The 23,588-nt window shown below is 36.8% G+C and overlaps 2 protein-coding genes across 4 annotated transcripts in view; one reads left to right on the top strand and one right to left on the bottom strand.

The window, feature by feature from the left end:
• The window catches only part of Rhoq (ras homolog family member Q), a 41,489-nt gene extending 37,691 nt beyond the window's left edge, over positions 1-3,798 (top strand). The window contains exon 5 of the mRNA XM_048352994.1: positions 680-3,798. Within this exon, the coding sequence (XP_048208951.1) occupies positions 680-835 (156 nt within the window). The 3' untranslated portion in view covers positions 836-3,798. The remainder of the gene's footprint in view (positions 1-679) is intronic.
• Positions 1,025-23,472, bottom strand: Pigf (phosphatidylinositol glycan anchor biosynthesis class F). Of its 3 annotated transcripts, none has more exons than XM_048352990.1 (6): positions 22,896-23,472; positions 21,449-21,697; positions 20,133-20,224; positions 17,922-18,038; positions 13,919-14,027; positions 1,025-1,333 (listed from the first exon to the last, which is right to left on the bottom strand). In XM_048352990.1, the coding sequence occupies exons 2-6, from the start codon at positions 21,674-21,676 to the stop codon at positions 1,220-1,222; spliced, it is 660 nt and encodes a 219-aa protein (XP_048208947.1). In that variant the 5' UTR covers positions 21,677-21,697; positions 22,896-23,472; the 3' UTR covers positions 1,025-1,219. The 3 variants fall into 3 exon arrangements, with proteins under 3 accessions (XP_048208947.1, XP_048208948.1, XP_048208949.1); XM_048352991.1 differs by having other exon boundaries at positions 23,043-23,472; XM_048352992.1 differs by having other exon boundaries at positions 23,105-23,472.
• Positions 23,473-23,588: the final 116 nt, after the last annotated feature.

The following is a 23,588-nucleotide window of genomic DNA, read 5'->3' as shown; positions in this document are numbered from 1 at the left end:
ACTTGATTTTGTTCTCTGCTGGTTCTTACATTTCAATAAGTGTCCTTAGGACAGCAGCTTTTCAGTGACTGAACAGTTCTCAGGGTAGAAGATAGCAATCACTGTCAGCCTCACTGACCTTACCACTCACACAGTAATGGTCACTCTTTTGCCCAAGCTTTTTTCTGTTTGTGGAAAGGCTCCCAGCAGCACCCAAGTTAGGGTCTTTGCATCTGTGCCCCTCCCCACACCTCTCTGGAGCCCTGGACCCACTGAGACTTCCCTGACCACCTTGAAGCCCTTCTGCTTTTTTCCTCCCCAGCATTCACCATCTGCTCTGAATTCCCTTTGTGTACCTCTCCCTAAGTCATTGTAAGTACTAAACAGCAGGACTCCTTAGCTCTGACTCACTTCACTGAAAAATCTGTAGGACCTAATGTTTGATGTGAGGCAGGCAGCCAATAAATAGTTGATGAGAGAATTCTTCATAGAGAAAACCTAAAAGGACACACTAGAACTTTAACAATTGATTACCTCTAAGTATTTAACAATTGATTATCTCTGGGTATTATTAATGTGGATAGTGGGTATATTCTTTGTGCATAGTTATATTTTATACTTTTCCTTACAATGTACTATGTCATACCAATTGTGTAAAACAGATTTTTTTTTAATCTTTTTCTTTTATTCTCCCTTGCAGATAGGAGCGTGCTGCTACGTGGAATGCTCAGCTTTAACCCAGAAAGGACTGAAGACTGTTTTTGATGAGGCTATCATAGCCATTTTAACTCCAAAGAAACACACAGTTAAAAAAAGAATAGGATCAAGATGTATAAACTGTTGTCTGATTACGTGAGAAACATCTTCAGTGGCCAAGGCAACTATTTCTTTCAGAAGCATTTGAAATGCTACGGCTATACCCAGACCTGTCATAATGAAGCAGTTTAAAACTTGGGAAGGAAATGGGTCCTCAAAATTCTATGAAGTTGATTAAGAATGTTTCTTGAAGGTCTAAGAAGTAGCAAACAGCATCCGAATTCACAACCTATTATAAATACTTTATTTCCACTAGAAGGTACAATCTCTCAGGGGTTTCATAGTTTAAAAAGCTACAATCACATCACATTGAAACTACATAAAAATCAGTGCTGTAAATGGAACTGCTTGGCTTTGGCCATCTTCATTTCTGCACATCTCTTGCAGAATCTGCACAAAGAATTATCTTCTCCCTTTGCTCCTCCTAATTGTTCTTATATGTCAGTTGCTTTCTATTCCAGTATATCCAGAGTGGTGAAATGATAAGGCCAGCCATATAGCCAAAGGTCGCTCCAAGTGTACAGGAGATGGGCCATACCTGAGGACAGAATGTATTGAAATCAAAAAGAACAAATGTTTTATTATTACCTGAGCACAAGTTAAGTGTAATCCAAATATGTCTCTATTAAAGCTTATCATGCTTCCTTAAAGAATGCCAAAAGTGTAATAAGGTCATAAATGCATTCATCATGAACACTAAAAAAAAAGTACACATTTTAGTTAAAGTGCATTAAACTGTAACAAGGCTTCTGGCAATTGTAGATTTAGTTTGATGCTCCCCAAACTGCATGATACATGCTAAAATTACAAATTAAAATTCCAGATTCTGACATCATTCTAGACTCAGCTCTCTGAAGTAGGTGTTTTTTTTTTAAATTTCCACATTAGCTATGAACATTAAACGAAACAAGTGAGAATACTGACCAAACCACAGGAGAGTTTCCTTTCGTTAAGTTGTATTAAAGAGGAAAAACCTAGACTCAAGGCATGTTACGTGGAATCTGTGACAGCAGCTGCTTCCACAATAAAGCTGATGTCACCTTGCAGCTAGATATTGGAACCATATTAGTCACAGAACCACAACTTAAATGTACACTTACAGTATAAGAAAAGCAGAATAGCCCTAGCCTCCAAACACCTATTTTCTCCATTCTTCTTTCACATTAAGCCAGAAGTAAATAATCTTGATTTATTTAATCAGAGGTAGTGTCTGTTAGTCCCTAGGTGAAAGGCTCTGCTTAAAAAAGCATAATTGGAAGCAAACTTTCATGTTCATCTGTAAAAGTCTGTTTGGTATGCTGGAGTCATTTTTAATCTGTCTCTGGGAAAACAGGTCGTAAAACTGTGTTAAGAGGTGAACTATCGTAATAATAGGTTCTGTTACCTAATTCAGCTTCCTTCCTTCATCTGCTATGGATCTGCCTTATTCTAAATGCCATGCAACAGAGCTTTAGTGGGAACCATCCAATGCAGTTTAGAGAAGCATGATCTAACCCAGTTTTTCTAGGCTTTCTTACACTTGAACCTGCTGTAGCCTAACTGATGATTTCTTTGTCTTTGGTGGACTTCTGTTAATTTCCATGACTTGCGCTTATAGCTTTAGCTTTGTCTGCTGCACAAATTGGGTAATGGAACACTAAACACTGATACTTGAAAACGACAGCCTTAAATGCTCCTATCAGTCACAAATCTATGATGTACTGTCTTGTATGTGAGCTTTGTAGAGATTTTTTTTAAAAAAATACAAGCACCATCTTTCCTACAGAAGAGTGGAGAGCCTGCTGGAGAACTAGCCAGGAGCTTTCTCTCAGAACTGGAAATTGGATGTCTTCTTTCTTCCCCAGAAAGTGGTTCATATTAAGTCTCATGGCCTTATGTATGCTCAAATGGAAACTTCTGTAATTTTCTCATTTCATTTTTGTCTATTTTTAGATAGAATTGAAAGGAATTGTACAAATCAATTAACATGTTAGCTAAGTTGCCCGACACATGATATAAAGGAATTGAGACAGTAAAGTATTATGCATTTCCAATTTGCCTTTAGAAATTTGATGGGTATTTTTTTTCAACCTTACATCTATGGAACCCTTCACATGTGGTTTACTAGGCAATGAAATCTAGAATCTATCCTTACCTAAGATAAATGGATTAGGAACCTGGACATACAAAGTAGTATTACCTCTTGTTTCTGGACTGGGCCTCAGTTTCCTCATCTTATTACAAATTAGGGGAGGTGGAAGAGGTACTTAGCGGTGTCTCGCCCAATTATCAGCTCTCACCATTCTTTTCTTTCCCATTCACAATAATCATTGTGGGACCTGACCTTTCATGTTTTTCAGACAGTAAGAATCATGTATATAGATTATTAGAACTCTAAGCAAAGATGATTGTATCATCTGAACCTGAGGTGCCTTAGGTACTCTATTGACCTTGATGGGGTTTGGAGTTTCCCATTGCTTATTCAGAGCTTTTTGTGTTGGTTATTTAGCATTTCTTTTTGCAAAGTATTTCTTGCCACTTAAACTAAAAACCAAAGATTTGTTTTCTATTCATAAGCAGATTGTAGAAAAAATGCCTTATTTTTAGAAGCATGTCTTCATTAAAGGCTTAGGTTTCAATAGAAATTCAGACAAATCTCTGGAATGACTATTTCAAACTAGTGAGCTATCTGGGAAATAATATACTTTAGAAATATTTTATTAACATGAGCTTTGTTAGTAAATGCAGATACACTACTTCCAATAAGCTTATTCTATCCATACAGGTACATTTTAGGTTACCCATGTTGAAATATCATTTCTAATAAGTACAGCCTGAATTAATGGTATTTGTGATGAATTATCTTAGATACGGCTTCCATTTGGTTTTTAATTATTAATTTAAATACTCTTACTGGTTTGTTGGATATTGCTTTTTAAATGATTGTTACTTTAACAGTGTCCCTTCGTAATATCTGGGGTTACAAATAAAATGATATGCATAGTTTACTATCTATGAAAAGCACTCAACTTCTTACAGAGTAGTTGTTATTTAACATTCTATCATAAATTTGGGAGAATATTCTTTCCTCTGCTGTGAAACTGTTCACTACTGGCAAAATGTGAGCCCCTGCACTTCTGGAGCCCTCACTGTCTAAGTATAGAGAAGACAGCCAAGCTCTCACACATCCAGCCGAGTTCCAAAGACCACTTTGGGGCCGCTAAATTCTATTCTTATTCACTTTGGGATTGCAGCATGCTGTACTGTTCTTAAACTTACACATATACACTCACACACATTCCTTAAACAGCAGTCATACTTTATCTCCAGCAGAATGCCAGAAGTGACATAAACATTGGCTAAGAAATTTTATCTAGTAAGGATTTAAGGCTTAGAAAATATGTAATCCAGTGTTGCCATTTCCTATACTTTGCCTAACTTTCCTATAATTTATGTTTGAAAACAAAAAACTAACCCAGGGCAAAAGAATTCATATTGATGTATCAGTTTATCTTACATTAATCAACGTTTTGTTTTTGTTTTGTTTTCTTTTTTTTGGCCAGTCCTGGGGGCTAGAACTCAGGGCCTGGGCATTGTCCCTGAGCTTCTTTTGCTCAGGCTAGTGCTTTAGCCACTTGAGCCACAGTGCCACTTCTAGCTTTTTCTGTTTATATGGTACTGAGGGCTTCATACATGCTAGGCAAGCAGGCTACCACTGAAATAAATTCCCAGCCCCCATTAATCAAGTTTTTAAAAATAAGATCTCAATATTTCCTATCTTAAACTACTTTGTCTCACATGTAGAGATGTTTATGTAATAATCTCCATATCACCAATAGGACTTTAAAAAAAAGGGATACAGTATCAAATTGAGAGTTCAGCTACATCGCCAGAAATGTATCTCCAAATTATGGTAATCTGTTCTATCTAAGGAAAAGAAGCAGACCAAAAACATTTATGTAAAAGAAATCATCCACAAGTATTTGCCACCAAAATGACAAACTTTTAATCCAGTTTCTTGTAAGTTCAAATGTTTTTAAATTGCTAAGAAGAAACAACATACATATGTAACAAATATAAAATGGTTAGAGTTAGAATTAAAAAGAACGTAAAAACTGTTACAATGAGTGGTTATATCATTTGAAAACTCAGTATGGCTTCAGGCACCACTGTCCATTCTCTAAATCAAATGAAATGATAGATTTTTCCTCACTTAAACAAGAAAGTAATTATCATTAATAAAGGATTTATATTACATAGAATAGAGTTTGGGCACATGGTGCCATAATTTTTTCAGAAATAAAACAATTTTCTTCATAAGCTGAAAAGCAAATGCATGGCTCATCATATAGATATAAATTTGTATGTTTTCTCTACTAAGCAAATCAATACTATTGCTGCTGAGAATACTACAAAGTTGTAAAGGCATAATTTACATCTCAAAGCCACACTGCTGTCTTCTGACTAGGCACTGCTGTAAATTCTCTATGTTTTAGGGGGGGAAAGTGCTGATACACCTAAATAGTGTTTAGTATTTTTCAATCATGTTCTAAGTGGTATACACTAGTGATTGGAAACATGAATTCTGATGCTACACTGACTACATTTGAGTCTTGGCTCTGGGCATGCCATCTACCACTCTGTGTGTTGGTTTCCTCTCCTGCCTCTTGGGGTTGCTGCAGTGATGAGATAATGCACTGTGTTCTGTAACCATCCTATAGTACTTGTGCTGGGATATAGCACGCGTGGTCAGGCACATCTGAACCCGTCAATCATAATCCAAATAAGCACATCATGCAGTAAGTTGCCATGATGGTCCAGAGAATTATCATTCCCCAGTATACTCTAGAAATGCTCCTATAACGACTTTTAAAATATCATTTAAAATTACATCTAACAGAATTCATAATTCTTACATGTATAATTGGCATATAATTTCAGACCTCTCATGTCCCATCTGTGGACTAGACTATGGTTAGGAATTCTTGTGTTCTGAATACCCTTCCTTAATAAGAATTTTTATTAGTCATAGCCATTTACATTTTCATTTCAAATTTTAAGGATTTCAGTAACATATGTGGCATCTTTAGATCCCTTTAAGTATATATATGTAAAAAATTTGAACACTTGTCATTAAAATTATGTCTACAAGTTTTGATACTCTGTAAAACCACTGCATTGGTAGATTATTACTGCCTGGCAGTTATAAACGGCTATGGTTTCCTCTAATAGTGATCATTTATTAGAAATTACATAAAAAGGGTAATTTTTGAAGTTTAAGATGTTCAACAAAAAACTGAAAAGTAATCGTACTGAAATCAAATTACTTGTTTTTTTAAAGCAACAAAGTTTTTTTGTGTTTTTTTTTTGCCAGTCCTGGGCCTTGGACTCAGGGCCTGAGCACTGTCCCTGGCTTCTTCCCGCTCAAGGCTAGCACTCTGCCACTTGAGCCACAGCGCCACTTCTGGCCGTTTTCTGTATATGTGGTGCTGGGGAATCGAACCTAGGGCCTCGTGTATCCGAGGCAGGCACTCTTGCCACTAGGCTATATCCCCAGCCCTAAAGCAACAAAGTTTTGGAGTGAAGATAATCTGAGTTTTAGGGCCTCTTTAGCCATATAACTTTTCCAGATCTCTTATTATCTGAGCCTCAGTTTCTCAATCTGCAAAACAGAAGTAGTTCTTATTGTCTTAAAATATGGGCCACTATATTAAATGAAGTAATGTTTTGAAATCTGTTGTGAAACCTGTAAAATGCCATGTACCAGTATTATTCTGTATAGTACATATTTTAACTTTAAAAAATTGAGCTTAACATGAACACTAATGTATTCCTTAGGTAACTGACACTGCGAGGATAAGTAGAACTCACAGTATAGAAGAAATAAAACTAGTTCATGTGTGATGATATACTGTTTAGTAGGACTTATTCCTTTTTTTTTTTTTAAGTAGGACTTATTCCTTTACCTTGGTAATTCAGACATCTCTGATATATGTGTTCTTCACATGAAATATCTGGGGGCAAAGCTTACAAATGGAAATTCTTAGAGCTCTACAACATACTATTACATTAACCATCCTAGCTCACTTCAGAAACAGAAGAGTGATTCACTGCTTTTGGCTGCCATTTTTGATGGATTTGGAGAAGCAAAATTAAGTATAGATTCTGGTTTTAAACCACTGATATGTGTTTGTATCATTTTAGTTCATTTCTTGTAAATTTATTTTTGTTTATTATTGCCCTAAGTTAGTTTTAGAGAGGGATTATGACATTTCCACTCACATATACAATGTAAACTAATCAACCTCACCCCCACTCTTACTTTCCCTTAACCCCTTCTTCAAAACAATTTCAACAGGCTTATTGTTATATTTTCATACATAGAAGCAAGCTACTTTGACATACTCATTTTTAATTTTTTTTATTTTTTGAGTCAATAATTTCATATGTTACTCAGGCTGGCCTTGATCTGCTGGCTCAAGTGGTCCTTCTGTCTTGGGCTTCCAAGTGGCTGGAGTCAGGCATTCGCCACTACATGGCTTACCTTCTTTAAAATCTCATATAGATAGTTCAGTCCTTCAAAACTATTTATTGAGCCTCTAGTATAAGCTAAGCTGTCAAAGTATAAACTAAGACTAAATTAAATTCTTTTTTTTTTTTTTTTGCCAGTCCTGGGCCTTGGACTAAGGGCCTGAGCACTGTCCCTGGCTTCTTTTTGCTCAATGCTAGCACTCTGCCACTTGAGTCACAGCACCACTTCTGGCCATTTTCTACATATGTGGTGCTGGGGAATCGAACCCAGGGCTTCATGTATATGAGGCAAGCACTCTTGCCACTAGGCCATATTCCTAGCCCTAAACTAAGACTAAATTAAATTCTAAGTAAGTAATAGTATAAATTCTTAAAAAAAAAAAACAAAAAACAAAGAAACAATCATGGGGCTTGAATTCTAGGCCTGGGAGCTGTCCCTGAGCTCTTTTTGCTCAAGGCTAGCACTCTACCAATTGAGCCATGGCACTACTTCCAGATTTTCTATGATTAGTTGGGAAATAAGTCTCACAGACTTTGCTGTCCAAGCTGGCTTTGAACTGTGATCCTCAGATCTCAGTCTCCTGAGTAGCTAGGATTATAGGCATGAGCGACCAGTGCCATGACAAACAATGGTGAAATGGACCTGTATACAGAAAAGAACACCTTGAAAATTTTATAACTGCTCATATTGGAAATACTGGCTCCCTTCAAATAAAACAAAAATTCAAACCCTGTATCACCAAAAAGTAATAAGAACCACCATCATTTCTTAATCTCCCACTAATTTTTTTACATGAAATACATTTGTATTTTTCCATATGCAACTAATACTGCATTATTCATGGGTTGTGTGTGTGTGTTACGCTGACCACAAAAGCTTTTGCCTGACATATGACAGATAAAAATCATCTTTTAAAGCCTATTGGGCTTTCTACTGGCTTTAAGTGGTCACTTACAGTTTCCTCTGAATATGGTCCTAGCAGCAGAGTTTTCCCAGACGTTCCTACAGCAAATTCTGCTGTCTGACTCAGGAATACACATGAAGGTGAATCTATGAATCTGGCTACATTTCACTACTTGTAAATTTGCACTGATCAGTGGATAGCCATGCTTCAGAAACTTAAGAATACAGATTTAGGGATCTGTGGAGAGGTATGTAGTCTCTGATATAGAATTCCCATCAGACTAACACTAAATGGTCCTGGACACATGCATGTAAACAAGTTAACATGGCTAGCATTATCCTTCAATGAAAGTCTTGCTGGCAGAGCATGTGAATACAATTAGCTGACAGTGAACATACCTTATAAATCCAAACTCATCTTCTATCAATTAAATACACACTTTTCCATATTGAAACATATAAACCATATATTCATCTTTTATTTTGTATAATCCTTTTAGTAAGAAAAATACCAATTAACTTTAAATCACAACTCTTCAATCTAGTCTATAATCTTAGTTTTATCCCTCCTTTCACTAGTTTATAGGAATCCACATGGCTATAACGCTACAATCCCTAGCTGAATTTTATAAAAGAATTATTTTGGCATCTGTGACCTTAAAAATAAATATCTTTTTCACCAATATTAAAATTTTAACTGCAAGCTGGAAGAAGAAAGGATTTTTAAGTATAACTGCTTCATTTAGTCAGTATTTGATGAGAATAAGTACAAATAATTCTAAATAATTTAAGTGTTTCAAAGATAATCTAAAGTATCTAGGATCCAAATGTCAAATTCAATTGTTTATAATACATTTTACCCACTAACTTTCTAAGAAAGAAGAAAGCCAGGTGCCAGTGGCTCACGCCTATAATCCTAGCTACTCAGGAGGCTAAGATCTGGGAATCATACTTTGAAGCCAGTCCCAACACACAAAATCTGAGACACTATCTCCAATTAACCTGCAAAAAACCAGAAGTGAAGGTGAGGCCCAAGAGCACCACCAGTAAACCAAAAGGCAAAGTACTGGCACAAAAACAAAACAACAAAAACCCAAGAGTCGGACTGGCACTGCATGCTCACAATTCCAGAAAGTTCAAGACTACATAGGGAGTTCAAGGAGTTTTAGTTACATAGCTTTTTAAAAGCAACTACAAAAGAAGTATCCTAGAACAAACTTGATTATCTGATTCAATTTCTTTTTAGAGAAAGTACCATTGAAGCCTATAGTTTAAGGTCATTTGTGGGTTTTTCAGGCACAAAAGCATTGCCTAATAGCTTTAAATACTCCTATAGATGTATTAAATCATGGTCTAAGATGCACACATCAGAGTGATCACAGCATTTGGAGGAAACAATGTTGGGAAGAAAAAATAGCTACTCAAGCAATTCCAGATAGATATAAGCTATGACCCTTTTAAAATAAAAAGGAAGTGATATAGAAGGAATCTTGTCAAGACTCCCAAGTCTTCCTCTAACCTGCTAAGTATTGTTGAGCAAGATATGTACTCCTCCCCTCCCACACTTTGATAAATAAAAATGAGAATGAAATGTACTTTGCCCTACAGTTATTAGAATTAAATCGCTCTGTGATGTTGCTAAGTCCCAGACTTAGTACATAGATCTACAAATGTTACCACATTCCTTTTCTATTGTCATCTGAAATGTCAAACAAGATTGAAAATTATGTGAAATCCAAATACCACAATAAATTTGCTTAACAACATAGCAGAGAACAAGAAAGGCAAAATAATAGTCAAATCCAACTGAAGGACTTTTGGACGGAAACTCAGACAATTACATTCTTAAAACACAAGAACTCAATAAATAATTGAATGTGAAGGACTTGTTTTAAGTACAGTCATTAAGCCACTCATTTTATAGGTTACAATGCCCATTGCATGAATTAAGAAGTAACTATGTGCCAAGTGTTGAGCTAAGTATTTTAGATGGATGTATTACTTAATCCTCACTAACTAGTGGCAGAGCCAGAATTTGAACCCAGTAATCTGATGCCACAGCTCTTAGCCTACTATGAATGAAACGTGACCAAATTTCCTTTGCTCAGAATAATCAACAGCATGACTTACACCTGTAAACCTAGTTATGTAAGATGTACAGATTGGAAACATCGCAAAGATTTGAGTTCAAAGGAGAGAAAACAATAAACCATTTTTGTGGGGTTCTTTGTGTTCATGTATTTACGTTTTAAACAAGACACAATACAGAAAAGCATGCTTTACCATAAATATATAAAATCCATTCTGAGCTACAAGAAACAAGGAACCAAAATCTCCTCTTAATACATATTGTATTTTAGATAATGAAGTGTACATACTACTATCATATCATGAAATGCTTCTTAAGCAAAAATCTCCATTTTTAGGAAATGGCATATCCCCTAACCTGATTTACTGCTTCTCAGGCAAAATCTGTCAGCATCATGAGACACACTGAGTTTTTGTCCTCTGTGGTCATAATTATTAAAAATAAATAACACAAAAACCTGCATTTGTTGAAAAAAATTTAGAAAAGAATGCCTCAACATTTCTCTAGGACATTAGTAAATACAAGGTTAGGGTCAGGTGAGTATTATATGAATAAAAGATTTTTAATTATATGTCCAGATTATTATTTCCCCAATATGTATCACTATTTAAAAGCATCCCAAGGGGGCTGGGGGTATGGCCTAGTGGCAAGAGTGCTTGCCTCGTATACATGAGGCCCTGGGTTCAGTTCCCCAGCACCACATATACAGAAAGCAGCCAGAAGTGGCGCTGTGGCTCAAGTGGCAGAGTGCTAGCCTTGAGCAAAAAGAAGCCAGGGATGGTGCTCAGGCCCTGAGTCCAAGCCCCAGGACTGGCAAAAAATAAATAAATAAATAAAAGCATCCCAATTAGTAAATGGGTCATTAACTTGTATTGCAGAAATAGTGTAGAAACAACCAACAGTAAAAAAAATAAAAATAAACAGCCCATAATAGTAGCTGGATGAAACATCTTAATGAAGACTAACAAAATGCTACATATTTAAATTAGCTAAGCTAGAAAATCTTATAAAGTCATTCAAGTGGAAATTTTTTAGTAATTTACAAACAACGTAAAACTGTCAATCTGGATCCAGCTCACTCTTTACCAAGGTATGAAAATGAGTTAATAACTAAAAGCATTAACAATCTTAAAATGACAACTGAATTGTAAATAACTAATATATACACAATCATCACACTTTTTTTTTGGTTACACCTGAATTTGAACTCAGGGCCTGGTACTTACTAGGAAAGCTCTTTATAACCTGAGCCACACCTCAAGTCCCTAATTAGCATGTATTTTCTAAGCAAGCCTAAACTCAAATTTTACAAAGCACATCTATGTACATTTTTTAATTTCTGTAGTTTTGTAAATAGAAAAGACTTAAATATGTATAACGTTAAACCTTTACAAGATAAAATGTTCCATGTATACACAAACTGATATATTAGTTATATATTTTACCAACTCATTAAAAGCCGAAGCTCTATGGTGCTTTATTTTTCAATATTTTGTACAGTTAACTGCATTAACTAATGAATCAAATATAAATTACCAATGAATTAAGTAATGAATCTACTACTATTTAAAACAATTTTCTATGTATTCAATAACTGTGTCCTCTTTAGAAATCACTGCTTTATTGAATGAAGGTTAAGTATAGATACCTCTCAGAAGACGCCACTGAAAAGGCCAAGGAAACATAAAGAAAACCTCCATGAGCACTAATAACTTGGAAGGATATCAGTGTTCCCACATACTGTGACACAATGAATGAAGAATCAAAATAGAAAAGACAAACTCCTCACAAATTTGGAAATTAACTGTACAACTCAGGGGAGTAGGACTGGGGGGAAGGGAAGGTGGGAGAAAAATGAGGGAGGGGGTAACAAGTATGATTAGAAATGTACTCACTATCTTACATATGTAACTGTTCTCTGTACATCACCTTGACAATAAAATTAAATTAAAAAGAATGTAGTAAATGTGAAAAAATAACTACGGGAGAGAGAACATCTAAATGAAAGCACAAAGAACAGACCTATAGGTAGGCAGTTAAGTTCAAGATACACAATCTAGATCTTACATTTGGCAAGTGAAATACTTATAGAAGATTTTATTCAAGGGGCTGGGAATATGGCCTAGTGGCAAGAGTGCTTGCCTCGTATATATGAAGTCCTGGGTTCAATTCCCCAGCACCACATATATAGAAAATGGCCAGTAGTGGCGCTGTGGCTCTAGTGGCAGAGTGCTAGCCTTGAGCAAAAAGAAGCCAAGGACAGAGCTCTGGGCCCTGAGTCCAAGGCCCAGGACTGGCAAAAAACAAAAAAACAACAACAAAAAAAGATTTTATTCAATCATTCATTACCTCAGATTTTATCCTAAAGGGAAAATTGAACAAGTAGGAAAAAGTATCTCTTTAGCTATGATAATAACCATGACTAATAAAATATTAATAGTGAAAACTAGATAATCTAGATGTCAACTCATGAAATGTATATTATTTTATGCAAATAATGGAAGATTACATAACTGTAAGTTTACATTGACACAGAGTGAGCTCATACTATTGAAAAACAAAAGATTATAAATAACATGTACTTGTGAATCTACATGGGGAAAAAGCTGGAAAACATCACCACCAAAATACAAATGGTAGGTTCATCTAGATAAGATTAAATTTTTAAAAAAGTCTTTTAAACTTTCTTCTTTAAACTGCTTAAAATTTAAAAGAATATACTCTTTGTGATCAGAAAAAAATTATCTTCCTGTTGGAAAAGGAGTACATTTAGTTTTTAATGTCAAAAATTGTATTTGGGAGAAATCGGAGGAAATTATTTAGAAAAATGAATGATGCTATAGCTACAAAGGTTTTTATAACAGCAGTACCTTTTTTGGTGAAATATTGGCAATAAGTCAAATGGCTATATTACATTCTAAAGTAACTAAATAATAGCAAACAACAAAGCCATTATAAATTAAGATAAAAATATAACCACCTGCTATCTCAGTGACCTTGGGAATGTCAGTTTTCTCATCTGTCACATGAAAATAAAAAGAGAACTTATCTGATGATACTTGATCCGGCACACTGGCTTTATACCCAACTGTGATAGAAAATGAAAAATCTGGTGTTTGTACACTTTCTCTGATACTACATAACTCTATTTAAAAAATTATTTTGCTGGGGCTGGGGATATAGCCTAGTGGCAAGAGTGCCTGCCTCGGATACACGAGGCCCTAGGTTCGATTCCCCAGCACCACATATACAGAAAACGGCTAAATGCTTTTTAAAGAATATTCAAGATCAACATCTGGCCATTGAGTTAAGAAAATCTAACCTAACACTTGAAAGAAATAATTGTTTAAAAACAACAAAAGATTCCTCTATGTATTCATATACATAATTATTATTACTCACACTCACACATACTTGTAGACAAAATAATGCTGCAAGATATAGCCAAGTGCTGGCCTAGATGTCTATGGCACTTGATAGAGGCTCCAAGAAGCAATGACAGAAGCAACTAGTATCTCCTTAACTGAACAACAAAACAATTTGCATATACATACTAGTTTGTTTCCTCGTCTTACCACTATGCACCCTGTATTTTGTTGTTTAAAGTAACTAAAACCAACCTGCCATGGTCTTTCCCAATCCAGTGGAATAGGAAATGCTCCAAGCCATGCTCCTACAAAACTAGCAATTGTAGTGATCTGGAGACTGTTCTCCCAAATAGAAGTAACTCTGTAAAACACAAACATGAACATCACTGGGAGGGTCTATATTTAGCTAGAGAATCAACTAAGCAGCAGTAGCACAAGTCAACATATATATACTTCGTTCATACATATACTTCGTTCATTAAAAATGAATAACTAAATTTGACATTTAGATATCTGTTGTGAATCCTTAAAAATTAACTGTCAAAACATAAATGTATTTCCAATGGAAAAGTATAACAACATACCAAGAGTCAAACATTATGAAAGAACAATTACAGTGATAAAACTCGAGTCACAATTTGTATAATTACAACACATACTATTGATAATATGCAAGAAGAGATAGATTACACACACATTCACAGAGAGATGCTTGAAACATATCAGTGGAAGAAAGCAAGTTACACAGCAGGACTTAGTTAACCATTTTGTTTTAAAATTACTTATATGTTATATGCAAAATTAGAATAATTACAGACAAAATTAGAATTAGACAAATTAGAATATATAAAAACTAATTACTGAGGCTGGGAATGTGGCTTTATAGTAGAGGGCTTGCCTAGCATGCATGAAGCCCTGGACTCGATTCCCCAGCACCACATACAGAGGAAAAGCCAGAAGTGGTGCTGTGGCTCAAATGGTAGAGTGCTAGTCTTGAGCAAAAAGAAGCCAGGGACAGTGCTCAGGCCCTGAGTTCAAGCCCCAGGACTGGCAAATAAAAAACAACAAAAAAGAAACTTAATTACTATTAGAATATGTAGAAAGTTACTTATTGCCTATTAATAAGATTATTAGATCTTTAACTTCCTATATTTCCTGTAATTTGAATTTTAATTTGAAATATTTTTGCTATTAAAACATATTTATTTATTTTTATTATTTGACAGTACTGGGGCTTGACAAAGGGCCTCAGAGTTGCCAGGTGGGGAAATTTAACACTGAGCCATGCTTCCACCACCACCTTTTTTAAAAAAATGTGCCAGTAGTGGAGCTTGAACTCAGGGCCTGGCCACTGTCCCTTAGCTCTTTTGCTCAAGGCTCTATCACCTGAGCCACACTTCTACTTCTTGAATTAATCACCATTTGGCAATGAGTCTCAGACTTTCTTACCCATGCTGGTTTTGAACTTCAATCCTCATATCTCAACCTCCTAAGTAGCTAGGGTAACAGGCATAAGTCACCAACGCCCAGCTGCTTCTATCTTTTTTGCACTTTTTTATTATATTTGCCAGTCCTAGAGCCCAAATTCTGGGCCTGGGCACTGTCCCTGAGCTCCTTTTTGCTCTCTACCACTTCAGGCACAACGCCACTTCCAGCTTTTTCTGTAATTAATTGGAAATAAGAGTCTCATGGACTTCCTGCCAGGGCTGGCTTTGAACCACGACCCTCAGATCTCAGCCTCCTGAGTTGCTAGGATTACCAGCATGAGCCACTGGAGCCCAGCTGCACTAGTTATTTTTGTGAAAGGTCACATCTTACTTCCCGCCCAGGCAGGCTCTTAGAACTAATACAACTATTTTAAGCTTCCCATTGTGACTGGGAGGATAGGTATGCACCATTATTCTCAACTAGCAGTTGAGAAGGAATGTCTGTGAGTATTTCTGGCTAGGGTGTCCTCAAACCACAATCCTCCCCTGATTTCAATCTTCAAATAGCTGGGATTATAGGTATAGATCATTGGTGTCTGGCTAAGACTTCAGTTCAAGTGGCTCTAACTTCAATTCCCAGTACTGCAATAAGTAAATAATTCATATATATTTACTGAATGTATATTAAAAACATAAAAAGTAAATATATAGAATGTATTAGTATATTAAATGTGTTAGTATATACATACACATACATACATTCTTTTCAAACAAAAAGATAAAAAGAAATGAATCAGGTAAATTCTTTTCAACTAATTTCTTGTAGCATAGACACTGGTTCATTCTCGTTTTATGTTTCCAAAGTCATCTATATTTTATGTTATTGGATAATTTTGTCATTATTATTGAACTTATACACATAATCAACATAGCTAAGATCAGAATAGCTTGCTGTTCTAAATGCAAATAAACCTAAATGACAAAATTAATATTATAGATCACTCTTTGCAAAAATAAAGCTCAAGTACCATTCAGATTACTTATCACCACTGAAATTCATTATAACAAATATTTGCCTCCTATATGCTAGAAACACCTATGGCTTGGATAGGATCCCATGAAACAATGTTCAAATGGATTTAATTTTTGAAACTATGTGTCTTTCCAGCTGAGACTCTGTACAACCCCTCCTAGTGGCTAAAAGTATTTCACACATGCTACTACATATTTTTTTCCTTCCCTATCAATGAATATTAAAATCATTACTTCTCTGTCACTAAATTTTTTAGCCCACATTCAGGCTAAATAATCTATACTTTATGTAAGTAATTGTCTCTCTTCTTGCCTAGCTGACACTTTACCATTTTAGCCAGGCCTACAGCCCTGCTTTTTGCTTGTTATTTTAGAGATGGAGTCTAACAAACTGTTCTGCCTAGCCTCAAATCTTAACTGCCATCCTCCAAACCTGTCTCATGAGTAGCAAGTATTGGTATTAAGCTAAAACTAAGGGCCAGCACCCAGGTCCCGAGTTCAAAGCACCTGTGATGGCAAAAAATGAACATTTTTGATTGTTACACCTTTGTTTCCTGAAGACTTTATGAATGGTTCTAAAAAGAACAAACAGTACTAATTTCCAGAGAAAAAGTCAGTAATTTAGGAAGTAAAAGTTACCCAGAACATAGCTTCTGCTCTCCTTGGGTTTTAACTTTCAAATTAGGTAAAAATGCCAACTTAATTTCCATGTTTATGCTTTAAAAAATATTGTTGTTATATTATAAAGGCAAAGTAGATAAGGGCTATGGTCACATAAATCAAGTAATGAGTATACTTCTTTTTGGACAATATCACCCCTTCCCTTGTTCTCTCCCAGTTTTTCCCTTTTATTCCCAACTATAAGTTATAATAGTTCATTTTCAACATAGTGTCTAGTGAGTACCACTGCATTTCTATGCTTTTTAACCCTTCTAGAACTTGGTATGTTTCTTTTTCTTCTTGGTCTGGAACCACATCCTGATTCAAGGTCAAGAGATCATTCCCCTTTCCAGACACTAGTTCCCTTCTCCTCTGTTCCTATAGCATTAACTGTTCTATTACATACCTTTTGCTCGTTTCTTTCTTATCCCTAGAGCAGGCAAGCTCCTGGAGAGTAGGGAGGGATTTTTCCTAATATCTTAGAAGCCATACAGAGTTTAGTACAATATAGAACACACAGTAAATGCCCAAGAAGTTTTTGCTTCTGGCTGATTAAAAGGACAAAATTATGGGAATTACAAAATCTTCTGGTTTTCTTAGTTACGATTCAACCATTTCTAGTACATATTATTTCATTGCCTTTGAAAAAGTTAAAATTTTAACTTAGCTATGCTGAAAATACCTATCCTGTAAAACTGGTACTCTGATATCTTAACCAAAGGCTAAAGAAAAAATGATTACTGTCACATGAAACATTTTTAGATCATAGATCCCATTTCTACATTGGAAAATGTATGTAAATAATTTTATTTTTAGTACTTTATGATAGTGCCAAATTACCCAGTATGTTTCAAAGAAGTGTGAAGTTAGGTAACAGAAAGTTAGGTACTGTTTTATTCAATTATTTATTTGATTAATTAAATAATATATTACACTACTATTTTCAATGTGTTTTAACCTAAAGGGAAGGGCTGCAGTTCTGCCTGCAGAAAACAAATCATTTGTTTCCTGTCTCTATTCTCCAGCTGTATTGGCCCCTTATGGCATCTCTGAGAACCATACAATGCAAAAAACAAACAAAAAAAAACACATTGTTTTTAAATTACTAACATTACTAATATAAAACTGAAACTTACCCATTTTTACTGAAAACTCTTAGCCATGCTTTGAGGTTTGGTCCTAATAAACATAAACAAGGTACAATAGTAAAAGTAGACAAAATAACTGCAAACGAAAATGTTTCCAACACCATCCTGGGGAGGGGTGGGGGGGAAACACTGTTAGTGTTTTTAATGTTAAAGATACACAAATATATACACATATATAATCTTTGCTACCCAAATACATATAACATAAAAATATTCTTATACTTTAGGTTGAAAGGTTATATGAGTCCCACCATAATGATGACTATAAATTCTAATCACAGAAATATAACCTTTAAAAAACTAGCTAAAAACTGCAAATATGGGGCTGGGAATATGGCCTAGTGGCAAGAGTGCTTGCCTCCAACACATGAAGCTCTCGGTTCGATTCCCCAGCACCACATATATGGAAGACGGCCAGAAGGGGCGCTGTGGCTCAGGTGGCAGAGTGCTAGCCTTGAGCGGGAAGAAGCCAGGGACGGTGCTCAGGCTCTGAGTACAAGGCCCAGGACTGGCCAAAAAAAAAAAAAAAAAAAACCTGCAAATATGGTTCAGTGGTAGAGTGCTTGCCTAGCATGCATGAAGCCCTGGGTTTGATTGCTCAGTACCACATAAATAGAAAAAGCCAGAAGTGGCACTATGGCTCACATGGTAGAACACTAACCTTGAGCACAGAGAGGCTCAGGGACAAAGCCCAGGCCCTCAGTTCAAGCCCCCAAAATAACAAACAAACAAAACTAGCTACCAAATATTTAGTTTTAATAATAGATTTTTTTTTTTGGCCAGTCCTGGGGCTTGAACTCAGGGCCTGAGCACTGTCCCTGGCTTCACTCTACCACTTGAGCCACAGCGCCACCTCTGGCTTTTTCTACATATGTGGTGCTGAGGAATCAAACCCAGGGCTTCCTGTATGCGAGGCAAGGACTCTTACCACTAGGCCATATTCCCAGCCTAGCTTTAATAATAGATTTTAAAACACAAAAATCTCTAAGATGCAAGCTGAGTCATCTATCTCAAGAAATATCCATTCTAGATAATTAACCATCTTGTCTAACAGTCCCTAGAACTTTCTCTACAACCAATAGCTCAACTTTATTTTGGAATTACCTGGACAGCTTAAGCTAAAAATGGGGGAGCTCTTTCCTAAAGTTTCTGATTGATACCTGAGAATTTGCATTTTGATAAAATGTTTGTGTTGCTAGCTCGAAGACCGTATTTGGGGAATTGTTGTTCCACTTATTCATTCCAAAATGGATTAGACAAAACATATCATTTTCCATGACAAACTTCTTGTCTTCCTCTGTCTAGTAAAGAATAACCTGGAGTAGGTTGCCCATGGCTCATGCCTGCAATCCTAACTATTCAGGAGGTTGAGATCTGAGGATCACAGTTCAAAGACACCTGGGGCAGGAAAGTCAGAAATGGAGCTCTGACTCAGTGGTAAAGAGCTAAAACTAAGTGAAAAAGCTAAGGACCAGTATGCAGGCTCTGCATTCAAGCCCCAGAACTAAAACTAAATAAACTAAATAAACTAAAATAAACTAAAATAAAATTTAAAAAGAATAACCTGTTTAATGTTGTATATATACAATTAGATACAAATGCATCTAACTGTACACATAGCTGTGTGCATATTTGTGTGTTGTGTGTACACTATACATTCATTTCATCATGATCATTTATTACTGCTAAACAGAAGTTTTCCAAATTATAGTAAATATTACATAGGAATTATTTGTGGATTGTGTTCCCGCTAATTTAAAATTGGCCAATTTTGAAAAATGGCTGCATTAAATTTTACTATTTGAATATTGCTATCTATTGACTTTCCTGGAAAACAAATTCTTTCAAGTACTTTAGAATCACATTTATCAGGACTTGGTATGCTAATTATAAGGAACTCGCACATACATGACAGGTTTCTAAAGGTATAAACATATAAAACTACACTAATAATCATATTTATTAGTGTGGCTTTAACAAGCAATTGGGTATTAGGTAGGCAATAGAAGCAGTTGATGAATTTAAAGTTATCCTACTGTTTTCAAGAATAATCACAGTGCTACAAAGGGGGCACAGATGGTATCCTACTTTGATCCATTAATTGAACACACTACAGTTTTTCTTTAATTGTTAACAGGGTTCACACGTTTAGTAAATGAGTGTTTTAAAATATGAATAACATAAAAATTTCAAACTTACTCTAATAGTGGCGCTCCATATAGAACAAAAATCACATGAAGGAAGAGACAAGATATTAAAAAGTAGACACAGCATTTCAAAAATTTGGCTACCTAAAAAGAGAAAGGAATATGAAAACTCAAGAAATTGCCAAAAGGAACATAAATCCTTCCATTTTATCTACAAATACAATCTGTTCCCATAACACATGAAACACTTGAACGTTCTTCATTGGACATTCTTGAGTCAGGTCGCAAGTCTGTGCTCAGGTACATTAATAACACTTAACAGACTGTAAAAATGCTTAAAAGGAAAATATCACATATACATCCATATTTTACTCATTCAGTCAAAAAGGATTTCTATTCCTATGCTATGTATTGAGTTACATTGATAACCAAACTCATGAAATTGGTAACTAGTGCTAAGGTATATACACGAGCACGCACATGCACACAAACATGATTATGAAATATCTGCAGAAAATATTACAATATAAAATTATTTTCATTTAAAAACTGCTAGGAGGGACTGGGAATGTGGCCTAATGGTAGAGTGTTTGCCTTGTATACATGAAGCCCTGGGTTCGATTTCTCAGCACCACATATATAGAAAAAGTCAGAAGTGGCACTGTGTCTCAAGTGGTAGAGTGCTAGCCTTGAACAAAAAGAAGCCAGGGACAGTGCTCAGGTCCTGAGTTCAAACCCCAGGACTAGCAAAAAAAAAAAACCAAAAACTCCTAGGAAAATTGCAAAATACTAAACCATTTCCCAAATCACATTCATACTACACTATGGCTCTCTACAAGTCCCCCAGGTAAAGGAAACTGCTTGGTTTGAAACATAAGTAAAGAAAGAAACACACAATAAACTTTAAAAAAATCATCTATAGATAAATCATTATATAGACTCAGACTATCTGTACGGTGACCATAAAGAAGTCATAATTCTACAATCAATGCATGTTAAGGATCTATCAAACACTGTGGGCAGCAAGTAGCAGACTCTAGTGACTTATTCCTGTAAGCCTAACTACTGGGAAGGCTGAGATCTGAAGATCAAGGTACAAAGCTAGCCAGGATGGGAAAATCCTTGACAAGATTCTTATCTCCAAAAGCTGGAAGTTGAGGTATGGCTCAAAAGTGGTAGCCATAGGGAAAAGCTAAGGGACAGCTAGAGGCCTTGAGTTCAAGCCCCAGTACTTTCTGTCTCTGTCTCTATCTCTGTGTCTCTGTCTCTTTCTGGGTCCTTTATCCACTACATATAACTTAATGAGGACTTGACATATCCTTACATTACAAAAAATATCCACATTGGTTATCAAGTAATAAATCTTACCTTATACGACAATGAACTTCTTTTAGAGGTTATGTTTGGTTTTACTACGAAGTATAATAGGAGATTGACGGCAGTTACAAAAACAGAGCATATGCACAACCACAGCAAGTGAGTTTCTAATACTGAGAAGTTCTCCAGGAAGAATGATGGAATGAAGATGCTTAGGATAATTGAAAATATGCATAAAAGGTGGGTATAAAATAGCTTCTTGATATCACTATCTTTCATGATGTTTTCTTGGGTAGTTATCTAATGAAAAAAATTAAGAAAAACATGTAACAATGATTTTCCCATTGTCTTAAATGCTTCAACTCTAAAAGTAAACCATGAAATAAAGTCAGTTTCCTACAAGCAATGTATTAGTTTCAAAGCAATGTTACCTGTTAGAGGAAGATGCATCTATGTAAATGCACATGGAAACTTAACATTCTATGTTACTTTAAATCTAATATGGTGCAAATATATCTGAGAGTAAAAAGGAAAATCTTACTGTATTTTTAAGTATTTGTAGCTTGGTTTCTGCAAAGGATCATGTATTAGTGTTAAGAAATTCATTTCACTTGTTTTGCTAAATTTACGAAGATAAAATCAATTGCACAGACTGAGTGATCTTCCCAGTTGTTAATATAAACCATGGATATATTTTGGCTAAATTAGTTGTGATTTTTAACTCTGGTCCCAGATCACAGTTCTTTCCTTCCTCTAGCAAACGACAAGTGTCACCAAGCACACTTGACTACTCAAATGTTGGTTGGCCTGGGCAACAGTTAGATAAGCATCATGCTGAATTGTGTTCACAATGCTCCAGAAGTATCAAAAAACTGTAACGGTGCTAAACTGCAATCAAAAGCAGAATGGGGGGGGGAGATTTACTACTTCTAAACACACACATATTTGGATTACCTAGCCTAGAATTTATAGATTGCATTGATTATTAACTAAGGAGCTTAGTCAATAGGTTACACTGTGGTGAATATCCCCTAAAATACAAACATTTCCGATTTCTCACACTAGCAAACACGTATACCTCCCCCTACACAAACACGCGAGCGCGCACACCCACACCCACAGCCACACCCACACCCGAAGACACTAGCCTGAAAGTCAAATGGGCAAATCTGGGCATGGGCATGGTCCTAATAGCCCTAATTAAACTCACACAATCATTTGTCGAAGGCGAATATTTTGCTGATTAGCAAACAGGATGAACAGGTTAGCACAAGGTAGCACACTGGAAAGTTATTTCCAAGCCTTGTCTCATTAATACGAAGATACACCCAAAGGGTTTGGGGAAAGAACGCGGAAAAAGAAGCGACAATGGAAGCGTTTTAGCTTTTACCCTCCGCCCATCGTGGGTCCGGCAGGAAGATCGGGAATCCATCCTTTCAACAGAGACCCCCGGGGCTACGCTCAGAATCCCAGCTGCCATTTGCGTACATGAACCTACCACGGCGAGCGGTACCCCCACCCTAATTCTTCCTGAATGAAACAGGTGAGGTGCTCGCCCTTCCGCAGACCCCCGACCACTGCGGTCCCGGAGCGCCCCGGAGCACGCCGTTGGCGCGGGACCACCGCTGGGGGGTCGCGTTCTGACCTGGCCGGGATCGGCACGCGAGACGGCGGGCAAGGCCTTCGGGGGTCTTCCAAGCTGTCCACCTGTGGACGCCGGCCTGCGACAGCGGCTCAACCACGCCCCCCGGCCGCGCGGGACCCGGATTCAGCCGCAGCAAGCCGAGTGCGGTCAGCGAGGAGCCGGATGAAGGACGTCATCAAAGGGCACAGGTGCCGGGGGCTAAGAGACGCAGACAAATACCCGAATCTGAGAAGGGGTCGCTCCCCCCGGAGGCTCGCGGAAGGGGGACACGAGAGCGGGGCGCGAAGACTTGCGGCCTCTGCTACAGCCGCCGGCGTGGGATGCACCCGCGACAGCAAACGTGCGCGGAACGTGGAGCAAAGCTAGTCTAAGTCTCCCGCCCGCGGAGGGGAAGGCGGAAAGACTGCTGGGAGCAGCCTCAGGTGCGACCGGCTGCCATGGTCTTGCGCAGGCGCAAGGCTCCGGGACGGAGACCCGCAACCTCTTAGCCAATCGCAAAAGTAGAGGGGTGGGCTCAGGAGAGTAACCCCGCCCACCAGCTCTCTT

Source organism: Perognathus longimembris, chromosome 8 (assembly GCF_023159225.1).
Source record: "Perognathus longimembris pacificus isolate PPM17 chromosome 8, ASM2315922v1, whole genome shotgun sequence".
Lineage (NCBI taxonomy): Eukaryota > Metazoa > Chordata > Mammalia > Rodentia > Heteromyidae > Perognathus > Perognathus longimembris.
The sequence above is the reverse complement of the archived record's forward strand: the minus strand, read 5'-3'. Positions and strand labels throughout refer to the sequence as shown.